Source organism: Dromiciops gliroides, chromosome 1 (assembly GCF_019393635.1).
Source record: "Dromiciops gliroides isolate mDroGli1 chromosome 1, mDroGli1.pri, whole genome shotgun sequence".
Taxonomy (NCBI): Eukaryota; Metazoa; Chordata; class Mammalia; order Microbiotheria; family Microbiotheriidae; genus Dromiciops; species Dromiciops gliroides.
The window spans coordinates 389,323,656-389,346,578 of NC_057861.1; the positions used below are offsets into that span (position 1 = coordinate 389,323,656).

At 39.4% G+C, this 22,923-nt stretch overlaps 2 protein-coding genes across 3 annotated transcripts in view; both read right to left on the reverse strand.

Moving 5' to 3' along the window:
• Positions 1-22,923, reverse strand: part of LOC122735809 (regulator of G protein signaling 7 binding protein) — a 126,499-nt gene that overhangs the window by 55,106 nt on the left and 48,470 nt on the right. For both annotated transcript variants that reach the window (XM_043977603.1, XM_043977604.1), the window contains exon 3: positions 432-562. In XM_043977603.1, the coding sequence (XP_043833538.1) occupies positions 432-562 (131 nt within the window). The remainder of the gene's footprint in view (positions 1-431; positions 563-22,923) is intronic.
• LOC122735811 (40S ribosomal protein S20-like) lies at positions 17,093-17,548 on the reverse strand. Its single transcript, XM_043977605.1, has one exon. It carries the CDS (start codon positions 17,450-17,452, stop codon positions 17,093-17,095), a length of 360 nt encoding a protein of 119 aa, XP_043833540.1. The 5' UTR covers positions 17,453-17,548.

Here is a 22,923-nt window from a genome sequence, read left to right on the forward strand (position 1 = left end):
GGCTGAGTCTTCCACCACTTCTCATTCTGTTGCTTTTTCTGTCACAGGTATATCATTTACCCCAAAATGATACAAATCATTCTGAAAAAACGGCACACCCACTTCTAAAAGGTCTCTGTTTCAAGGAGCCGATGGGACTGTGTCTATGTCTATATTCAAGGTAGTGAGAGAATAAGCCCACGAATTATTCCAACTTTTTGAACTTTTGGTGTAACTAGTCAGTATATCTACAAATGAGGTTGTATGCTTGGAGGAATGGATAATTTGGGTCTTTTCCCAATGTGTGCTGGTGGCCTACCCTGATTTTAATTACAATTAGTAAGGACTAGGATCTATTCTGTCACCATATGCAGGGTCAAATGATGCTGCAAATGGCTTGTATTTTAGTAACAAATTCATCTGCATTTCTGGCAATTTGTGAAATGAGATACCTTTCCGATGAAACTGAAGAGATCCTAGCAGACATATGGATTTTAGCATCTCTGTGGTGTACATTTCTAAGCAACACTGCAACTGGATGTAAAGCCTGCAGATTTCTGGATGTATCTCACCATCTTCTGGGCTGTAACAAAAAGAAGGTGGAAAGCTGTTATTATCCTGAACGTTTCACTTTACCAAACTTCAGTCCCACTCAAGTTTGAAGTGTTACAGAAGGAGGATTCCGGAAAGCATTTAATCTATACTATCCAGCCTTGCAAACAAATACTCCTGACACATTTCTCAGTTAAAGTGCCCTTCTGACTAACAACTCCTTAAACAAGTATCCCAAGGGGTTCTTTCTCCCTACAGTTATATGGGAAATTCAAAATCATAAAGGTTTAAAAAAATTTAAATACTCAGGCATTCTAAACCTGTCAAAATACATTTCCAAACTATAATAATAATAATAATAATAATCCTGAAAAATCCTTTAGCCTTCCATGAGCCACTTGTGAAGATTCCCCATCCCTCCATTCCCCCATCCCCCAATTTAACAAAGTGGAACCCAGTTTTGGAGGCCATGATACTATTCTAGTCATATTTCTTTTTATTTCCTGTAACATATTCTATATTCTAGCTAAATTGAATTACTGGATGTTCTTCCCAGAACCTGACATCCCATCTCTCTCACCTCTGCCCATTGGCACAAGCTCTCCCCCAGACTTGGAAAGTATTCCCTTCTTATCTCTACCTCTTAGAATACTTATTTTCCTTCAGGGATTAGCTCAGCTGCTTCCTACAGGAAATCTTTCTAAAGTCCTCAGTTTCTGGGTGATTTCTCCTTCCTCAAATTATCATATGTATACAAAACCAGATGTTTACTCAGAGGTATCCTTCCAATAGAGTGTAAGCCACTTGAGGGCAAAAGTTTCTTTTGTTATTTTCTTTGTGTCTCCAGTGCCTTGGACAAGTAAGACATGCTTGTTGAATTTAATTTAACTGAAAATAATTATGATGATTTTCAACACCAAGTTCCTCTCAAATCAGATGACCAGAAAGTGAAGACATGAATTTACTTTTACCAAGGTGCTTTCCAGACTATTTTTCCTTATGGTCAACCATCTGTTAAAATGTTTGTTTTAATTGAGAGATACTCTTTGTAAAAAGAACAGTGGGGTGGGAGAGTAGGGGAGAAGAGAAAGAAGGGAAAAGTGGGAAGAGAGAAAAGGGGAAAGGGGGAAGGGAGTGGGGAGGGAGTAGGGAAAGGAAGGGGACAGGGGAGAGGTTGGGGGAGGGGAGGGAAGAAGGGAAGGAAGGAGAAATGGGGGGACAGGAAGAGGAATGGGAAAAGGAAGAGGAAAGGAGAGAGGTTGGAGGGAGGAAGGAGGGGAACAAAGGAGAGAGAGGAGAAGGGAAGGAAGGAGAAAAGAGGGAAGAGAAGGAAGCGGAAAGGGGTGGGTATCAGGAGGGATTAGGGAAAGAGAGGGGAGATGGGAGAGGTTGAGGGAAGAAGGGAAAGGAAGAAAGGGGAAAGCAGAGGGAAGGAGATTAACGAGAAAATTCTGGTATTGATGATTAGTAAAATCAAGTTGCATAAATACTGGATTTACTTCTAGAAACAGTCCTGGGTATTGTGCTGAAATCTTTGTGGCTGTCTAAAAGGAGCATTAAAGTCTTCTCTTCTGATTTTAGTTTTCGGACTAGACCTATGTTTTCACTGATATATTTCACTCACAATGAGAAAGTTCCCCTGCCAAGGCAGATGGACCTCTCCTCCCCAGCTTGAGTGGCCAGAGTTACACAGTTACAGTGTGACAGGGGCAGAGCCTGAATCCAGGTTCCCTGACTCTCTACCCATTACACCACACTGCCCTTTTGTTTGTTTAATTCTGTTAACTGGCAAGAAACAAAAGTGGAAAATGAAATGTACCAACAGCTACAATCACACTATTAGGCAGTTTTGTTGAACCTTTTGCCAGTGAATCTGTATAGCTGCTGGTCCAGAAGTGTGTCAAAACAAAATGTAACTCCACAAATTAGTTAATTAGTTGTAAAAAAAAAAAAAAAGAATATAAAAAAAGAGTGACAGCGTGATTGAAGAGCTAGGGGATTGGCCTTGGAGTCAGGAAGATCTGGGTTCTAGTCTAGACTCTGACATATACTAGTTGTAGCATCCTGGGCAAGTAACTTAAGCTTTCAGTTTCCCAAAGCAATTCTCTAGGACCAAGTTGCAGGTGACTTGGAGATCCACAGTGATAAAGGAAATTTCCACACTGGAAAATCTCTCCAGTGATGAAATAAACAAGTCCAGACCAAAAAATAAAATAGGTAGGTAAGGTAAAACATTTGAAGTAATTAGGCAGTATCACTTAAGTTGGGGAGGGGAGTTATTTTAAATATTGTTTCATTCATACAAAATGTTATATTTTGGAATAAAGCAAAAGTATACAGGTTAAATTTAAGAAGAGGTTGGGGGGAAAGAAGTAACAAGCTCAAAAGTTAGTTGGACCGCATTTCTGCTTAGGTTGCATCTTCATTTCTCAATGCCATTTATCCGAAAATGCTGACCATGTTTAATTAAATAATGCAGGGGCTGGATTTGTCTTCTGCCTTAAGTGGGTCAGTGGAAAAATATCAGATGTAATTATTTTGAAAAAGATAATGTATGTGTTTTTTTCTAAATTCTGGAGGCTATCTCCTAAGGAAAAAGCCTGAGTGGGGGGAATAGTTGATCCTTGGTCATAATTGATGCTGATTTCCAGTGCCCATTTAAGAAATGAGGAAAAGCACTTCCAACCATCTGATTACATAACTCAGGAAAATGGACCTGCCCGTAACTGAATGTGTGATGGGGGAATGTAGTGAGTGAGCCAGCTATGGGAGAGACAGGTGCTTCAACATAACTACATCTCATCTAGTCTTTTGCTTTGCCTCCAGCTGAACAGGATAAGAGCAGCTTCCTCTCTCACTTCTGTCTCGGAAGTCCTGCCTAAGGCAAGACTTTGAAGCAGGCAAAAATGTCTTTGGTGGATGTCCCACTTTTTCTTTCAATGCCTTTCCCTTTCAACATTTCTGTGATTAGGTGCCAGCACGCAGGGCTTTCCAGCTGCTGTCCAGCTGTCCACTGCTCTTAATCTTCCCTGACCATCTTCGCTCTGCTCCATCTAAATTCATTTGCCCTGAATCCCTTTCTCAGGGGCTTGTTACCCTCTAAAATGATACTGAGTGATTATGGCTAATGTACTAATGAATGTATCCGAATTTGAACAGAAGTATTCTGCCGGCAATGCTTTAACTCCAAGGTTGGCTAGAGGGAAATCATAGGAGCCTAGCTCTAGAGCAGGAAGGGGCCTCCCCCCATTTTACAGATAAGAAAACAGAGGCCAGGAGAAAAGCCCAAGATCACAAAGATAGTTATCAGCAGATGGAGAATTTTAACCCAGTCCTCTCATTCCGCAGTTAGTGCTTATTCCTTCTACCTTGTTGCTTCCCAAGGGTCATATTTTTCAGTAGGCTGACCTTTCAGTGGTCCTCAAATCAGGCCACATTGGCAGCTGCTCACTTCACTTCTCCATAGGGCTAGCTGTGCTGCCGTATGCAATATAATTAATTGTTAATATGTAGATAGAGTTTCAAAGTTTACAAAGCACTTTGTACATAGATACAATAGAAACTGCTGGATATATTATATTATAAAAATGATGGAGAACACCCAGTAGCTAAGTATAATATCAGATTAAGAACTGAAATCATGTCTCTGGGAACTCTTTTCCTAAAACAATTCAGTGCTCCAAAGGCTCTCTAGTTTCACCAGCAGGGATATGCCCACCACTGATGCCAGCCGTGGCACTTCTATTCATCTGTGGGTGGTTTCATAATTTGCTGTGGTCCCTTATTACCTGATGACCAGACCAGTCTTTTGCAGATGAGAAAGGATGGAGAGAGGCACAGCCCTAGGCACTTTTTTGTTTTTGTTTTTTTGGTGAGGCAATTGGGGTTAAGTGACTTGCCCAGGGTCACACAGCTAGTAAGTGTCAAATGTCTGAGGCTGGGTTTGAACTCAGGTACTCCTGAATCCAGGGCCAGTGCTCTATCCACTGCGCCACCTAGCTGCCCCAGCCCTAGGCACTTTTTGCCAATATTATTTCAATTGATCTTCACAATAATATGGGAGGCTATTATTTCCATTTTACATCTGAGGAAACTGGGGCAAAGAGAGGTTAAGTGACTTGTCCAGTTTCACTTAGGAATTATCTGAATTCATTTTTGAACTCAAGTCTTCCTGACTCTAACCCCCAGTGCTCTACGCACTGGGCCACCTAGCTGTCTCTCTGAGCTTAGCTAGACTAGTGCTCAGACTAAAAGGAGCATTAACAGGCCCAAAGACAAAGGCATTCCACATCAGTAAGAAGCACCAGAACTAGGGCTCCAAGATCAGCATTTGACCTCTACACCACAGTAAGGTAGTGGAGGAGGACTTGAGTGGACAGTTCCTAAAATAGATAATACAGATAATATTGAAAATATCTTGAAGATGAAAATTACCTCATTCATATATGTTACATCTAGAGAGCCAGTATATTTTACGAACCATTTTAAGATAAGGAAAATAAAGGTGAAACAATGTATTTATTATTAGTAACCATTATCAGATGAAGAACCACCTCTCACACACACTGGCTGTGAGATTCTGGGCAAGTCACTCAGTCTTTCAATGTTGCAGTAAACTCTCTGAGGCCATATTGGAGAAAAGTGCCAGCCTGCACTCATGGAGGGAATTCCACATCAAGAATTCCCCACATGGATAAATCACAGATCATTTTTTTTAAATGAAGTATTACACAGTACCTCACACAGCACCTAGAATTTAGAGTAAGAAATGGGGCTGAGTATGTCCAACCCAAAGTATAATTCCCCCCAACAGAAATCAATGCAGATGCTTTACATTTAGAAATAAAATAGCATGGTACAATGGAAAGAACATTTGGCTCTGGAGCAAGAGGATTTGAGTTCAAATTCTGCCTCTGAAGCTTACCTGTGTAACTTTGGGCATGTCTAGACCTCAAATGAGAGGGTTGTACTGGATGATCTCTAGATCTATAAGCCTATGGACCTACTGGTCTATCTGAAACAAGCAGGAAATATTTATATTTATTTATTCACTTATCTATTTATTCATTCATTTACTTATTTGTTTATTCTTTTATTTATTCATCTATTTATTTATTTATTCATTCATTCATTTGTTTTTGGTTTGGTTGGTTTTTTCGCGGGGTTATAAGCATTAAGTGACTTGCCCAGGGTCACACAGCTAGTAAGTGTCAAGTGTCTGAGGCTAGATTTGAACGCAGGTCCTCCTGAATCCAAGGCCAGTGCTTTATCCACTGTGCCACTTAGCTTCCCCCAAGCCTATGATGTTTTGCAGATTTTTTTTTGTCTTGGAAAACTGAAACAGAAAGAAGAATGACTAAAGGAAATTGCCAAACAGCAGCAGAAAAATTGACCAAATTTTTTTTTTCTTTCTGGTGAATAAACTGTACTGTGTTAATTTCTGGTCATCTGCAATTCCTTTTTCTCAGTCTAAAGTTTTATTGTTGCCATTGATTTTCTATAAGCTCATCAGGGAGAAATAACAAATTGTCAATTGGATTATAACCCCCCTTACAGTAGAAACAGAAGACCTAAAAGATGTTTTCAAGCAGCTGTAGGAATAGTATCATATTTACATAACTTCAGGTAAGGTCAGAGCTAGGACAGGAGAAAAGAAGTTTTGGACAAAAATGGAAAGGTTTGGGATTTCCTGAGGCCAAATTACAATATCTAAGGAATCTTTTATGTTAAAGTAAAATTAGACTCATGTGCATTCTTCTGAAACTGAAAACACTGAACAATGGAAACAACATCCTTATCTAAAAGGCTACTTTACATTACTGTACTTCTGCTCTTACCTTTCAAAAAGGCCTTGCTATTCAAGGCTTCCATCTATGGAGAGCCCCCAGAACAACAGTCATTTAATTCAGTGAAATGGCTATTAGGAAGTAGGAGACAATATTTTATTATAGTGACTTATTAAAATTGATTAAAAAGTAGACAAGTTAATGGCACCTTTGTTATCAAAGGAAGCTAAGGATCCATTGTAGTAAAATTTCTATGATTTGAATCCAGAAAACAAAATCAGCATACTTGACAAAGTGAAATCTTCTCTTTATTGTTGGCAATCAATCAAAGAAATGTAGAATCATGGGATCACAGATTCAGAGCTGGAAGGGGCATCAGAGAGCATCTGTCATAGTTTGTTGTTGTTTAGTAGTGTCCAACTCTTCGTGACCCTAGTTGGAGTTTTCTTGGCAAAGGTAATGGAGTGGTTTGCCATTTCCCTCTTCAGCTCATTTTACAGATGAGGAAACTGAGGCAAACAGGGTGAAGTGACTTGCCCAGGGTCACACAATTAGGAAGTGTCTGAGGCCAGATTTGAACTCAGTAAGATGAGTTTTCTTGACTCCAGGACCCAGGCTCTATACATTATGCCACCTAGTTAACCTTTTGAGTTGCTACTCCGGAGGGAAGAGTGACCATATGTTTGGTGGTTCAAATTTTAAATTTACACAACTGATTATAAAACATTGAAGATATAATTAAAACTTGAAAAATTAACTGAGATGGTATCTGATTTGACATAGCATAATTCACAAAGTAGTATGGTAACAAACCACAACACTGACTATTGGAACATTCCATTCCAGCTCTGCCATTAACTTTCCGTGTTACCTTGGGCAAATGACTATGCCTCTTTGGGTCTTACTTTTCTCATCTGTAGAAGGAGGAGATTAGATTAGATGATCTTTAAAGTCCTTTCCAGTTTTAAAACTTTATAACTATGAATTTAAAATCATTATGGGATTTAGTTGTAAGATATTACTACATGATACCCCAATTGCCATAAAGGATTCCATGATATTCCTGTCATCCTGGTAGTAATATCTATTAAAATACTGTTTAGCAGAAATTCCTTACTTTGATATTGTGTTTCTCCATTTTATGGCATATTTATTTGGCTGGTAGCTATTGTCTTCATTAAGCCTATGGGAAAGCTGACCTAATTCTCCTTGGGCATAAATAACATTCCCATCCCTCAGATCTCCTGCAACGTTCTGTTTCTATACTTCAAATGACTTTATCATGTATTATTTTGGATTACACTTATTTATGTGTCATTCCCCCCCTCCCCCACCTACCCACTGGATATTGTAAGCTCTGTGAAGGCAGGGCCTGTGTCCTAGCTAGTCCCTAGCTCAGTGCTCTTCATGAGACTGTTATGTGTTTGTTGAATCAAGTCAATTAGTCTCTTTGGGCCTCAGTTTCCTCAACTGTAAAATGTATGAGATGGACTAGATGGTGCTTGTAGTACCTTCCAACTCCAAATCCTATAATTCTATCTTTTCTGAATTGAATTGAACTAAATGAAGGCTCTTCACATCAAAATTATATTATTGAGCCTTGCAAAGCAATAAATTATATTTGTATTTAGTCTTTAGTTTTGAAAAATTATCTGTTATCATTTTTACCACCACTTCATGGGCTGACAGCTTCCAATTGAACCCTGAGTTAAATAAAAGACCATTAGGATGAGAAAATTTGTGTCATTGGTCGCATAGTTATTTCCTTCCCTGTGGCTGTGGAGTTGTCATTCAGAGGATTATGGAAGATATAGTTAGCTCCACCTATCTGGAATATGCACGCATGCTTATCTTGTTGAATATTGCAAACTATGAATGAATTTTCTTTGCTTCTGCTCAGACAATGCTGCTGCACACCCCGTTTTGGTGAATTCTCACCTGACCTTGGACAACAGACTCTACCCACTCCTTGGATCTCAAGAATGGAAGTAGGAGACTTTTATTATAGCAACTTATTAAAATCATATCCAATCTATTCTTTAGTTCCCAGGCAAGGCTCCAGCCTTTAACCCCCAATTTGCTTTGCAAATAAATACTTTGATAAACTCTGTTCCCTGACACCTGTATCTAGGTGAAGTGACATCTTACCATTGTGGACTTTCCCAACTAATTGAACTCAGCCCAGTTTCCTCATCTGTAAAATGAAGGGATTGGACTAGCTGATGTGTAAGAAACCCTTCCAGGGGCAGCTCAGTGGAGCAGTGGATAGAGCACCGGCCCTGGAGTCAGGAGGACCTGAGTTCAAATCTGACCTCAGACACTTAACACTTACCAGCTGTGTGACTCTGGGCAAGTCACTTAACCCCAATCACCTCACTTAAAAAAAAAAAAAAAGAACCCCTTCCAGCTTTCAATCTATGATACTGTGATCTCCATCTCTTGCAGCACTACCCCATGGGATAACTCAGCACTGTTTTTAACATGGAGAAGTCTCAGCAGCAGTCCTCAGTGGGGACAGAGGAAAGACATAATTCAAGATTAAAACAGTTTTAAGCTACCCATCATTAACAGACATTAGCTGTTTCACAGAAGTTAGCCACAGCAGATGTACAATGGAGGTGTCTAGGAAGCCACTGTTTATGTCACATCAACTATGTCCAAGTCTCCACTTTTTATATAAACTTTTTACTCAAATGGTAATGTCACTTCATAGGAGTATGTTTTGTTGGCAAGATGGTTCTCTTTATATTTTTCTAGAGTAAAAGGGTGAAAGGAAAAGAAAGTGAGAGACTTAGTTAAGACTCTTGGTAAAAGCCTTGTATATATGTATCTCCTGTCATGACGTGTCAAGAAGTGGTTTAAAAAACATCATTGAAGACACATATAATTGGAAGAGGAAGGTAGTCAGTCACCTATGATGGAGATATAAAGGACAGCACTGATATCTAGGAATTCTAAGGAAATTCTAAGGAAGTCTAAGGAAAGCCTCCAGTATACAAGGTGAATCTTTTATGGAGGGCCTGTGGAAGGCCATGTATATCAACACACAAGATGATAAGAGAGGGATGCTGCACTGATAGCATCTCATTAATGAACTCATTGATCCACTGAAATAGAGAAGAAGCTAAGGTGGTCAGCCTCTGTCCAAGCTCTTTCTAATTCTCAATGACCCCTCTTAGATATGGTTAAACACAAAGGGCATAGGATTATACTTTTAGAACTGTAAGAGATTCAGAGTTCATCTAGTTCAACTTCCTCATTTTACAGAGGAGGAAGCTGAGGTTCATGGACTTTAACCGACCTGTCCAAGCTCACAGTGGGGAGGATTTGAACCCAGGGCTCTAGATTCCAAGGTTGGTGCCATTTTCACTGTTCAACCCATCATGGTCCTAAAAGCCTTTCAGAGGGTTTCTAGACTTCATTTCTTTGCTTTAATGATCTGTGATTGTGTCAGTCCCATAATGAGACTTTTAAGAGCTTTTAATAATTGAGAGAGCTTTTAAGTTACTGAGGCCAAAAGCATCATCATCTTCTTACCAAACTAGTGACATGTCTTACATCATCAGCTAAGTTGGTCCTGAGATGACACGGAGTCCATTCCTGGGTGCACATGCAATGCTTTTCTAGCTTGATAGAACCCATCAGAAATTATGCTCCCCAGGAACAGCATTCTAGAAACTACAGTCACCTCCAAGCCATGATGAGGCCCTGGAGTAGATGTTAATGGATGTTTCCATATGCCTAGATAGATAGCCTAACATCTCTGCCAAGTCCCACAGTGGCCACAGCACACTTTCAATGGGGAAATGGGGATATGTAAACAACTGTGTGGACAACAGTGTTGCCTAAAGGTAAGTGATGAACTAGTTGGTTTCTTCCACCTCTGTAGTTCTATTTTTTAGTGATCAGACAGGGAATAAGCCAACAAAAGCCTGCATATGGGTTTGTTGAAGCATGCCTCCGTGTCTGTGTATTATTTATTTGGCTTTATTTTTAGGTAGAAAATGCTGAAAGGGACAATGTCTGTTAGAACGCATGAACAATTCCCAGTACAACATGGGTGCTAGGTAACCATTAGGTGGCTGAGGGGTATCTTTGTAATAGCAAAATGGGAGTATAAATAAATAGAACATTACAGCTAATCCAAATGACTGAAATATGGTTCTTTCCCCCCATGTTATCATGCATTTAACCACTTTGGATATATTTATGTTTATGAATGACATATATAAAATGTGTGTAAAAACACACACAATTCACATATGCTTTATGTCCTTGTTGTCTTCTCCATTAGAATGTAAACTGATTGGGGGTAGGGATTGTTTCAGTCTTTCTAGTTGTATCTCCAGAGCCTAGTAAAGTGACTGGAACACAGAACACTTGTTGATTGAGTGAGACAGGAAGCATGATGGGCAGCTAGGTGGCTCAGTGGATAGAGCACTGGGACTGGAATCAGGAAGACCTGAGTTCAAATTCAGCCTCAGACACTTACTAACTGTATGAACCTTGGCAGGTCACTTAACCCTGTTTGCCTCAGTTTCCTCATCTGGAGGAGGAAATGGCAAACTGCTCCAGTATCTTTGTCCAGAAAACCCCAAATGATGTCATGAAGAGTCAGACATGACTGGAACAACTGAACAACAAATATGATGCAGTAGACTGAAGGATGGCCTTAGGGTCAGGAAGCCCTGGGTTCAAGTTCTCCCCCTGGCACATAGGGGTTATGTGTTGCTCAGCAAGTAACTTAGCCTCTCAGTGCCCCAGGTAAAGCTTTTAAGACTTTATGTTATCAATTTACTAAGTTGCATGAATAGAGGGAATTTCTACACTGGGAATACCCCTCCACTGGGTAATATCACAGATCCAGACCACAATCAATGCATATATATCATCTTTGCATTCACAGTTCTTTTCATTTAAAAAGATATTCTCCCTCTTCTCCCTATACCCCTCCCCCCTCAAATAATGAGTATGAAACTTGTGTCTTCGGTAGATCTTTAGTACAGAATCTTCCTAGATCTTTAGTACAGAATCATACCCAGTTTGGCTCACCTTGGAGCTTTTAAGAGGCAATAGCTATAATTCCCTACACTTTACATCATGTAGCTTCATGGGAACATATGGCCCTGTGTCTTTGTTTCTATTGAACACAATTGGGGATCAAAATCTGCCCTGGAGCTATGCAGGCAGAATCAAGGACAGAACTTTATTTCTAACAGAAACCTGAAATGAAACACATTTAAGTGGGTTATCTACCTGGGCACTTTATTTGGTAAAGAAATAGCCTGGTGTCCTGGAAAGAACACTGGACTGGGGATTTGAAAAACCTGAGTGTGTAGCCTCTCACCCTCAATGTTAATGGCCAAGTCATATAATTTCTCTGATCTTTGTCAAATATAGTAATAATATTTGCACCACCAACCACACATGTAAACTGTAAATTCTACTCTTCTTACCCCAGTAGAATGTAAGGCCCTTGAGAACAGGGAATGCTTTTTTTTATCTCGACGTCCCCAGTATCTAATACAATGCCTTGTACACAGTAAATGCTTACTAAGTGTTTGTTGAATTGAGTTATGTAAATGTGGGCTACTACTATTATTATTTTGCCTGGGAGTTAGGCATCAGCACCTTTAAAATTTAAGGGATATATTTTGATCCTTCCTCTCCAATAATTGTCTGTGCAGGTGTAGGTTGTTGTTGTTGAGTCATTTCAGTCATGTCTGACTCCTTGTGACCCCATGAACCTTTGTCCATGGTGTTTTCCGGGGAAACATACTAGAGAGGTTTGCCATTTCCTTCTCCAGCAGCAAACAGAGGTTAAGTGATTTGCCCGAGGTCACATAGCTAGGAAGTTTCTGATGCTGGATTTGAACTCAGGTCTTCCTGACACCAAGCCCAGCAGTCTATCCACTGTTCCACCTAGCTATAGATGTAGGTAGTGCACTTTAAATGTCCTTTTCTGGAAAAGAGGAAGGAGGAATTACAGGATCATAGATTTAAAGGTAGAAAGGAGTTTAGAGGTCTTTGAGTTCAATCCCTTCCTTTTACAGATGAAAAAATGAGACTGAGAGGAGTTAGATAACTTGCACAATGTCAAACAGGTGGGAAGGAAGAAGCAAATAAGCATTTATTGACTACTTACTATATCCCAGACACTGTGCTAAGCCCTTCATAAATATTATCCCATTTGTCCCTCACAGTAACCCTATGAGGTCCGCATTTAATAGTTGAGGAAACTGGGGAAGATGGAGATTGCATGACTTGTCTAGGGTCATACAGCCATTAAGTGTCTGGGGTTGGATTTGAATTCAGGTCTTCCTGACTCTACACCTAGTACTTTACCTACTATGTCATCTACTTTTAGTATTATTGTGGCAGAGATGGAATCTGAACCCAAATTTTGTTACTTCGAATTTACTTCTCTTTCCACTGTACCATACAATCAAAACCGAGCACCTCACTTGAAAAAAACAATTACAAAATAACTGAGAAATTGTGTATTAATTTCTATTTGGGCCCAGTGTTGCCTAACATAGTCAAACAACTGAAAAATGAAAAAAATCTCTTTGCACCTAAATATATATTTTCAACCTTGAATCCTTCTTGTTTCCACTGTGACATCAGTAAGCTCTTAAATTGCTTCAAAGGTCAGTAATTATTCAATTATCGTGTGTTATCTTGGAAAGAATTCAACTCATTAATTTTCTATTACACTCAAAGCCTGGGTCATTAACTACATCAGGCATTTAGTCCTGCTTTTATCCACTAGATACTTTTAGGACACAGACATTAAACTGTTGGTTTATCAAAGCACTATTCTTTGAACTCCTGTTCTTAATTATGCCACAAAATTAAATGATAATAGACTTTTACTCCACTACAAGAAAGACATAGTCTGTGTAGTTATGTTAATGGAAAACTGGGCTGGGACCAAAACAGGGTTAAGATAATCTGGGATAAAACTGAACTGACCAACAGCTTCCTTGCTGGCCTCCATGGCCATATAAAAGAGCTTGTGATCACCTAAAATTATTCTGCAATCTCATTTATCTGTCACTGAATGTTCTTCTATAATTTAGTAATTAACTATTTGAGCATCAGCAAAGTCCCATTATGTACGACGATGTTGAAAAGGATTATTTCTGTCTGAGTTCCTGGCAAACATACCATACATCTCAATGCACTAAGCATGCTTTATGGATGAGTCAATCACCAGCAGAAGTAGGATGTGGATGGCCCAGGTCCCAAACATGGTGGTACTTAAAATCCCCACCTGTCCTCAAATATCTCCCTCAAAGGTATGTGATTCCCACTTTTGAGTATTAATGGACTAAACAAAGAAAGCCAGGACAGAGGGAAATAGCATCTTTTGGTTTTACCAGATTCATTCAACAGGCCTACTTTTGTCTAAGGTGCTATACTAGGCCCTGGAGATACAAAGACAAAAACAAAATAGTCCCTGCCCTCAAGGGGCTTATATTCTTAGTCAGGAAACAATATGCAGAGATAAATAGGTATTTAATAGAAAATGGAAAGTAAATATAAGATAATTGGGGGGGGAGCAGAAACAACAAAGGAAAAATTGGGAAAGCTAGTCCTGTTAAGCATGGGTTGTCTTAAACCTGTTTCCATTCCAATGAGTTTGCTATGAGATCACTACACAGATTGGGTATTTCTGACAGAAGATGGCACTTGGGTCGATCGTTGAAGAAAACTAGGGTTTTAAAAAACAGACATAAGGAAAGATAGCATCCCATGCATGAAGGACAGTCTGCATAAAGGTGTACAGGCAAGAGACAGATTGTTGAGTTCTTAGAGAGGCAAGTAGGTCAGATTGGCTGGAACTTAGAGCATGCAAGGGAGAATAATGTGAAAGCCGAAGAGATCGTTTGTTTGCCAGATTGTGAAGGACTTTAAATGACAAACATCTGAAGAGAAAAGAAATCAGACAGAAATTTTGGCTGGGAGAGAGATGAGCACAATAGCCATAAACTCTGGGTATTAGGTATAAGGACGACAAATGATAGCGTGCGGCTTCTGAGCCAGAGCTGATGGCAGGCTTTGGGTTATCAGTGTCTAGAGCAGGAGCCCAGAAAGATGACCTGAATAGAAGCTTTAACTCCTTCACAGTTTTCACCAAGGGCCTTCCTTGAGATAACTTGGAATTGATATTCCCTGCTGCCCCTTTCACCTTGCTTATTTTAGCTATTACCTGGCCTAATTTTAAAGTGAGGAATGAATACAAACCTTAGTTAACCAGGGCAGTTCAAGGATGCTGATGTGTATTGGCCAGGAAAAGGGTGAGTGCTCAAAAAAAGATCATATGGGACCCTATCAGGCACTTTTCCTTTCAGATGTCAAGGCAATGACTTCTGGTTCATTCATTAGCTGAGAGGAAGAATTTCAATGAGAGGTCTAACATTTAAACATTGTAGACTTATGGCCACCCTGTCCCCAAACCACAGTGAGACAAACATAGCCAACAAAGGAAAAGGGAGAGGGGATACTGGTGGTAAAATATTATTTTATATAAGAATATTCTGAAAGATTGTGTTAGATGAAATGACAAAATGTAGATGAACAATTATTGAACTAAGAATTGCTTTATGTATGCATAAGAATGTTAGTCTGGAGAAGACTAAGGATCTCAGATTTAGGGCTAGAAAGGACCTCAGAGGACCAGCTTCCTCAATGCACAGTTGAGAAAGCTGAGGTTTGGAGAAATTAAATAACTTGCCTGAGTCACATAGATAATAAGTGGAGAGCCAGTTTTCATACCCAATCTGGGTCTTCCACATCAAATCCAGTCCTTGGCCCACTGAATCAAATTATTGTCTTTGTTGTTTAGTTGTGTCTGACTCTTTGTGACCCCATTTGGGTTTTCTTGGCAAAGATACTGGAATGGTTTGCTATTTCCTTCTCCAGTGGATTAAAGCAAACAGATTAAGTGATTTGCCCAGGGTCACATAACTAAGTATATGAGGCTGGATTTGAATAGGTCCTGACTCTGGGCCTACAACTCTATCCACTGAGCCACCTACCTGCCTCCTAGGTGAACAAAGGCTAAGGGACTTGCCCAAGGTCACACAACTAGTAAGCTTCTAAGACCAGATTTGAACTCAGGTCTTCCTAATTCCAGGCCCACCAGTCTATCCACTGAGCCATCTAGTAGCCTCTACTGCATCAAATACATCTCCCTCCTCCCCAGTCTAATTTCAAGTAAATAGTATCTTTATCAGCAAAGTGAGAGAAACTTAGCATAATTATCTGGACAGATCAGGCAAAGTATATACCAGTGAAGAAAATTATTTTTATTTCACAGGACTTTTTTCATTTTCTATATTTGTATGAAACAACATGGTACAGTACAAAGTGCATTGAGTATTGAAGGCAGCTGCCTTGAGTAAGAGTCTTGGCTCAGTTACCTATGGCATTTGCACTGAGAGAATCAGTACAACTCTCTGGTGTAAAATGAAGGACCTCTAAGGTTCCTTTGAGCCTTAAGAACCCTGATGCTGTGAATGTACAGATCCATTGCTTCAGTATCTATTTTTCTCTCTTGGTAGAGTTTAGGGCCCAGCTGAGGCCCAGGATATGTACACATTATAGCTTATTCACAGATCCTTTCAGTACGGCTTGAGAGAAGGTTGCAAGCAGAAAATGTTCACAGCTTAAGTGGAGTCGAATTTGAGAGAGAAGAATCTCTCTTGGGTCTGAAAAATAAGAGGAGAGATCTGGAAGGAGGCAGTTACATTAGTGCAGATGATGATTTCATCACAACCCACAAGATAATAATGTGGAAATCAAGTTGATGAGTAATTTTGTATGCAACCTTAACAAGTCTTTGAATTGATGTGGAGTCCAATCTGTGACACAAATCACGTCCATTGAAAAAACAAAACACACCATGAGGAGACTTTCCAATCTTGGTCCCAAAATAAAAAATCTGATATTTGTCATTTGTACAATTTTTGCAGTACAGATTAAAAAAAGAATAAAAACCCTATGGCTTTATATTTACGTTCAAAAGTTCCAAATTTAGCATTAAAAAACCCCACAGCTACAGTAGTAATTATTATCTCTGTAAACACAGGCAAATGGCTAATGTTTATCCACTCTAAAGATCCCTGTACTCTGCTGAACCAAGAGGAGGGCCCTAGGTTGAATGGTATATTTGCACTGCCCTGACAGCCTCTTTTGACCTTTTAAAAGAGCTGTAGATTGAGATGAATTTTACCACTAAAGTAATAGGATAATAACTGACATTATATATGTATGTGTATATATATGTATATGCACATATATTTCTATAAGTATATATGTATATGTGTATATTCATATGCATACACACATATATATACATATATATTTTGAGTCTGTAAAATGCTGTACATATATTATCTCATTTACTTACAATAATCTGTGAGGAAGCTACTAAAGGTATCATTATCTCTACTTTACAGATTACTGAGGCCCAGGGAGAATAAGTGACTTGCTTGTGGTCATATAGTTAGTAGGTGACAGAGACACAGTCTGAACTCAGATCTTCTTGACTCTAAATCTGTAGTCAAATAATTACTAATATTACCATTGTTAATAACACTAAGTAATATTCATATTTTAATATAATAATTATATTTAATTATATTATATAATACAAGTGATCTTTATATTAATGACAGTAATATTAATAATATAAATATTAAATAGGTATTCAAGTAATAATTAATTTTTTAATAGTTGCAATCAGTTTATTAAAAAGAGATGATTGATTAGGCATCTGCCATGGTGACTTCAACTTCTACACCTGGTTCAATGCTGATAGAAGTGATCTGCTTCACAATTTCAGAAGGACTGTGCAAATCAATAAGATGTTTGTGGATTCTCATCTGGAACTGATCCCAAGTCTTAGAGCCTTCAGCACAAGGAGTTTTCTTAGTTGTAATTCGAAGTGTCTCAGTGGGCATTCGAACAGGTCCCTTCACTTTCAAGTTCTTTTCTTTGGCTCCTCTAATCAGGTCAGCACACACCTTCTTGAGTGACTTCACATTGCAGCTGGTGAGGGTGACTCCGACTCGGTGAATGGCCATTTTGGGCTCCACAAGCGTCTTGCCGGTGTCCTTGAATGCCATGGCAGTGGAGCGGCTTCCTGACCAACGTATTCCTTGGTAAGTGCGAACAGAGGTGGGTCAGGAGGAGGAGAGGCAGGTACTGCCGAATCCAAGAGGTTGTAGTAATGGTACCTTCACCAAAGAGGCTAAGTAATTAATTATTACTAATATAAACATAAAGTCTAAGTTTAGCTCTTTATTCATTATGCCATGCTTCCCCCACATTCATTCAATTATTAAACAAGGATTTATTAATCACTGTATCTGAGCCAGGCACTGTGCTAAGTACTGGGAACAAAATGAAGCAGTCCTTGCCCTCAAGGAAGGAGCTGATGTCTCTATTAGGCCAAATCCTTGGAAGTTGGCATAAACCATGGAATTACAGAGTTCTTGTAGCTGGAAGGGACCCTAGTGGTCCTCCAAGCTGACTTCTTCATTTTACAGAACAGGAAATTATTTGAGGTCTCACAAATAGAGAATGGTGGAGTGAGGACTAGACCCTATGTATCCCACTCCAGGACTCTTTACTGTCTCCCACCACTATCACAATTCAGGAAAACCGAGTCTTTCTACGAACATAATATAGTTATCCTCTCTTATTCTGGAATCTATCCTAGAATTAACTTCTCTAGAGTCTTTCACTGCCATATGCCAAATAGAAAATGGGATTTAAGGTGGAAGAGAAAGGGACTGTTGGCAGGAAGTGAAGGTCTTCTGCATAACTGTGCTGGACTTGTACAATGGTATGTGAAAGTTTAGTTTCTGAAGGCATTTAGAATCAGAAGATCTAGGGTCCAATAGTTGCCATTTACTACCTCTATGACCCTCGGTAAGTCATTCAATCTCTCTAGGGCTCAGTTTTCCAAACTGTAACCAAGGTAAATGGATTGTTAACTTCTGAGGTCCCTTCCAGCTTTAAATCTATATTCCAAATTGTGATTATTCTTTCCTCTCTATCTTAATAGTTAAATTCTTGGTTCAGACTAAGTCATCATCAATATAAGCATTTATTAAGCACCTCTGTAGAATATTGTATTATGTGCTAGAGATACAAAGAGACACTCACTCAAGGGACTTCAGTCTAATTGGAGAAAGAGAGTATGAGAATAAAAAGAGAAGTAAAGGGGGTAGCTAGGTGGTTCAGTGGATAAAGCTCTGACCCTGGATTCAGGAGGACCTGAGTTCAAATCCAGCCTCAGACACTTGACACTTACTGGCTGTGTGAACCTAGGCAAGTTATTTAACTCTCATTTTCCAACAAAAACAAACAAAAACAAAAAGAGAAGTAACACATAAGCTAGCCCATATCCTTACAGAGAGGTGATAGAATAAACAAGCAGAATAAGACATGTTTTTGGACATAGCCAATATGGAAATTTGTTTTGCTTGACTATATGTATTCATTACAACGGTTTTGTTATTATTTTTTTCCTCAGTGATGTTGGGAGGAGAGGGAGATAAAATAAATGCTTGTCAGTTGAAAACATAATGTAAGGTAGCATATAAGCATTAGGCAAGTGCTTTGAAAGAACTGCTACCAGTGGTCAAACAGGAAGATCACTGAAAGCTGCAGTGGCTGAAAAAAGCTTTGAAGGAGCATATGTATCTGCTACCACTCAAATATAATTATTTTCCAAGTGTGGACTGCTGGTGGTGACTAGGAGTTGTCTACATTTGAAACTTTAGGATTGTGGGTCCCTAGATTTAGTACTAGGAAAGACCTGAGGTCATCTCATCCAACTCTCTCATTTTACAGATGAGGAAAGTAAGGCCTAGAAAGTCAATTGCTTTTCCCCAGATCACACGGGTGGTGAAGCCATTCAGAAAAACCAGAAGGGCAGGGTTGATAATAACAACAACAGCATAACAATAATAATAAACTTGTAATTATAGTTAACATTTGCATAACACGTTAAAATTTCTCTCTATATAGAGGGTTTCCCAAAAGTCTTTGTGCAGTTTTAAACTTTAATAGTTTTTTTTTTCCAAGAGGCAAGTTTAGCACTTGAGCTCTGGAGATCAGAGACCACACCTCATCAGTGGTGGAGCCTCAGGATGACCCATATCTGTGGCAGAGGATAGTCTGGTTATCATGGCAGTCCAGTGAAGGCATGCATTTTTTTTGTTTTGTTTTTTGGGGGGTGAGGCAATTGGGGTTAAGTGACTTGCCCAGGGTCACACAGCTAGTAAGTGTCAAGTGTCTGAGGCCGGATTTGAACTCAGGTCTTTCTGACTCCAGGGCCGGTGCTCTATCCACTGCGCCACTCAGTTGCCCCAAAGGCATGCATTTTTAAGCTTGGCAGACCTATGTTCTGGGCAGCTACTCCTAGGAAGAATCACCCACTCACCTCATCCCCAGCTTCACGCCCTCTGAGAATCAGAGAAACTCAAAGAATGCATGGGGGCCAGGGGAAATCACCTGGTGATGCTGTGATTGTGAAGGAACTACCACAGCACACCCAGACATCTTTATACATGTTTTTGTTTGCTGGGGTGCTGGGCTTCATTGATATTTCCACACATATGCACACCTGACACCCCTAAAAAGATCAATGTTCATTCATTCATTCCTTCATTGACCATTTACTAAGTACCTGATACTAGGCCCTGTTCAGGTACTAGGAGAGAGAGAGGCAGAAATGAAAAAGATGTGGTTCTTTTCTTGAAAGATTGCAAATAGTTACTGAGTGATAATGTCATTTACTGGAGACTTTTTTCAGGTCATTAGTAGCTCAAAGGAGTCCTTTTTTCCAGAGTTCAAGTTTCACTCTGAAAATTTCCTGGGTTATTTTCTTTTAATGATAGTTATAAAGTAATAGCTCTTCTGAGAAAACAGTCTTCACATTGGTAATGGAAACTTCAGTTCTGTTGTTCTGATTACCTTCCTTGATCCTGTAGCATCACTACCGTTCCCTTTTCAGCCTGTCATCTCAACAAGGGAGAATCTGCACAGATTTTTCCCCCAGAATGAAGAAATGTGGAATTCTGACAGGTGAATTAACAGTGGAACTCCTCTGCTTCCTTAATGATAGTAAGTTCATCAACAGAGATTGTTCTCATTAGACAAATGAACAGGCAGGAAAGCACCTGTGAATCTGCAAACCAAAATAATCTATATATTATCTTTAATCCACAGTCAGAAAGAAAAAAAAAGAGTTAATGAAATTCCTTGAGAAAACCCTCGAGGTCAGGGATTATATATGATAGATTATATTTACATGGACAGTGTGGTATAGTGAGTAGTACTAAATTTATAATCACAGGCCATGATGAGTTCAAGCCACACCTCTGCCACTTAATAACTGTGTGACATTACATGGGATTCACTTCTCTGGGCCTCATTTTCCTCTCTTATAAAATGAAGTTGGGTTAAATAACATGTGAGTCTTTTGCAATTGTTGGTCTATAAGCAATGGTGACGAATACAGAGGTACAGATTATATAGCTGTCTGACTAATGAGCTTTGGTATATGTTTTGTTTTATAATGAATGCTCTATCTTGAGTTAGGTTTAGATGACATAGAATAGTGGATACGCACATCCCCTTGGTGTCAGGAAAACCTGGGTTCAGATCCAACCTATGACATGTGGGCTATATGATCCTGGATAAGTCACTTAATCATTGTTCCCAAGCAACTTTCTAGGATTATAAATTGCAAATAAAGTACAACTCTAAGACCATAGGCTGAATAATTGGTACCAATTGCCAAGAGTTCCTTATAGCAATGAAATTGCAGGTCTGGCTTTTTTTTAAAGGTCTATTGCTATTCCACTGATAATAAGGATTCGTTTTTCAAAGATTATAAAATGTCAGAAGAAAACTATATCAGCATCCCAAATAGACATATGTATACAAGGTTATGAGTGAAATAACATTGATTTTTAAAGAGAAACATCAAGTATGAAATCTACACTAAAGACAAACACAGTAGATTCCTATTGTAACTCAGATTGCTATTAGATATGGATAGGAATATACTTAATGTCAAACTATGTCCCCTGAAGCATGTGCCCACATTCAGTTAAAGCTTGGGATCACAGTTAAGTCTTAATTCTGGTGCCATTCTTGTTCTCTACAACTATTGTTGGAATTGGGGGTTCCATTCTAGTTCTAAATTATAAAAGGATTTGGCTTTTTGTCAGTTCTTTTTATTTCTTTTTTTTTGGCAGGGCAATGAGGGTTAAGTGACTTGCCCAGGGTCACACAGCTAGTAAGTGTCAAGTGTCTGAGGCCAGATTTGAACTCAGGTCCTCCTGAATCCAGGGCTGGTGCTTTATCCACTGCACCACCTAGCTGCCCCCATCAGTTATTTTTCTAGTCCATATGCTTAGAGTCTTGATTTTTAAATGACAAATAAAATGCATGTGCATATCACTTAAACAGATCATAACAATTCAGTTCTCATTTTTTATATGAGAGGGCACCGGGAGGAGATACTATAAGAAATTCTGCTGATAAAAAACAAAAGAAATCAATTGAAATTTATTTTAAAATAACAATTCAGTTGAGTTCAGCAAATAATTATTAAGTACTGATCTCTGTTAAGAGTTAGGGGATGGATCGTTATACAGCAAGTGGAACTGAGAAGGAGCAGTCAGATAGGTAAGAGGAGAAAAAGGAGACAGTAGCATGTCAGAGAACCGTAGTATAATCTGAGTTCTTTGATGGAAACAAGCAGAGTCAGTCCTAGACTAACCTCTAAATGAGGGAGAGTTTGTCTTTGGTTGTTCTGTTCTCCTATCTCCCCTGGCAGAAGCCCTATCCCCTCTTACTTCCTACTATGCCTGTCTTCCCTTCATCCCATCAACATTTGTTTGTTGCTCAGTCATTTCAGTCATGTCTGACTCTTTGTGACCCCATTTGGGGTTTTCTTGGAAAAAATACCAGAATGGTTTGCCATTTCCTTCTCCAGCTCATGGGCCAGATGAGGAAACTGAGGCAAACAGAAATAAGTGACTTGTCCAGAGTCACATAGCTAGTAAGTGTCTGAGGCCAGATTTGAATTCAGGAATTCCTGACTCCAGGCCTGGTGCTCTATCCGCTGTACCATCTACCTATTCCTGCCTGTAGGCTAATCCCACATAAAATGTTAGTTGGTAATGCAAGTATCAAATGATAGTGGCACTTAAGACATCATCACTAGCACAGCTAAATGCCTTTAAAGTACATAGGGATTAGAACAGAAGAGACTATCTAATCCAACCTCCTCTTTTTACAGATGAGCATAATCAAGATTCAAATCCAGTCTCTCAGGGGCAGCTAAGTGGCACAATGGATAAAGCACCAGCTCTGAATTCATGAAGACTTGAGTTCAAATCCAGCCTCGGACACTTGATACTTATTATCTGTGTGACCCTGGGCAAGTCACTTAACCCTCATTGCCCCATCCCATCCCCAAAATCCAGGCTCTCTGTCTCAATAGCCAATGCTTTTGCTATTCCCCCACAGCTACCTCAATCTTGAAGTCTAAATGGGCTTCAAGACCTAAAGG

Bases quoted from the DNA above. Each gene is read 5' to 3' on its own strand.
- LOC122735811 (XM_043977605.1), bottom strand. From the start codon at position 17,452: ATGGCATTCAAGGACACCGGCAAGACGCTTGTGGAGCCCAAAATGGCC.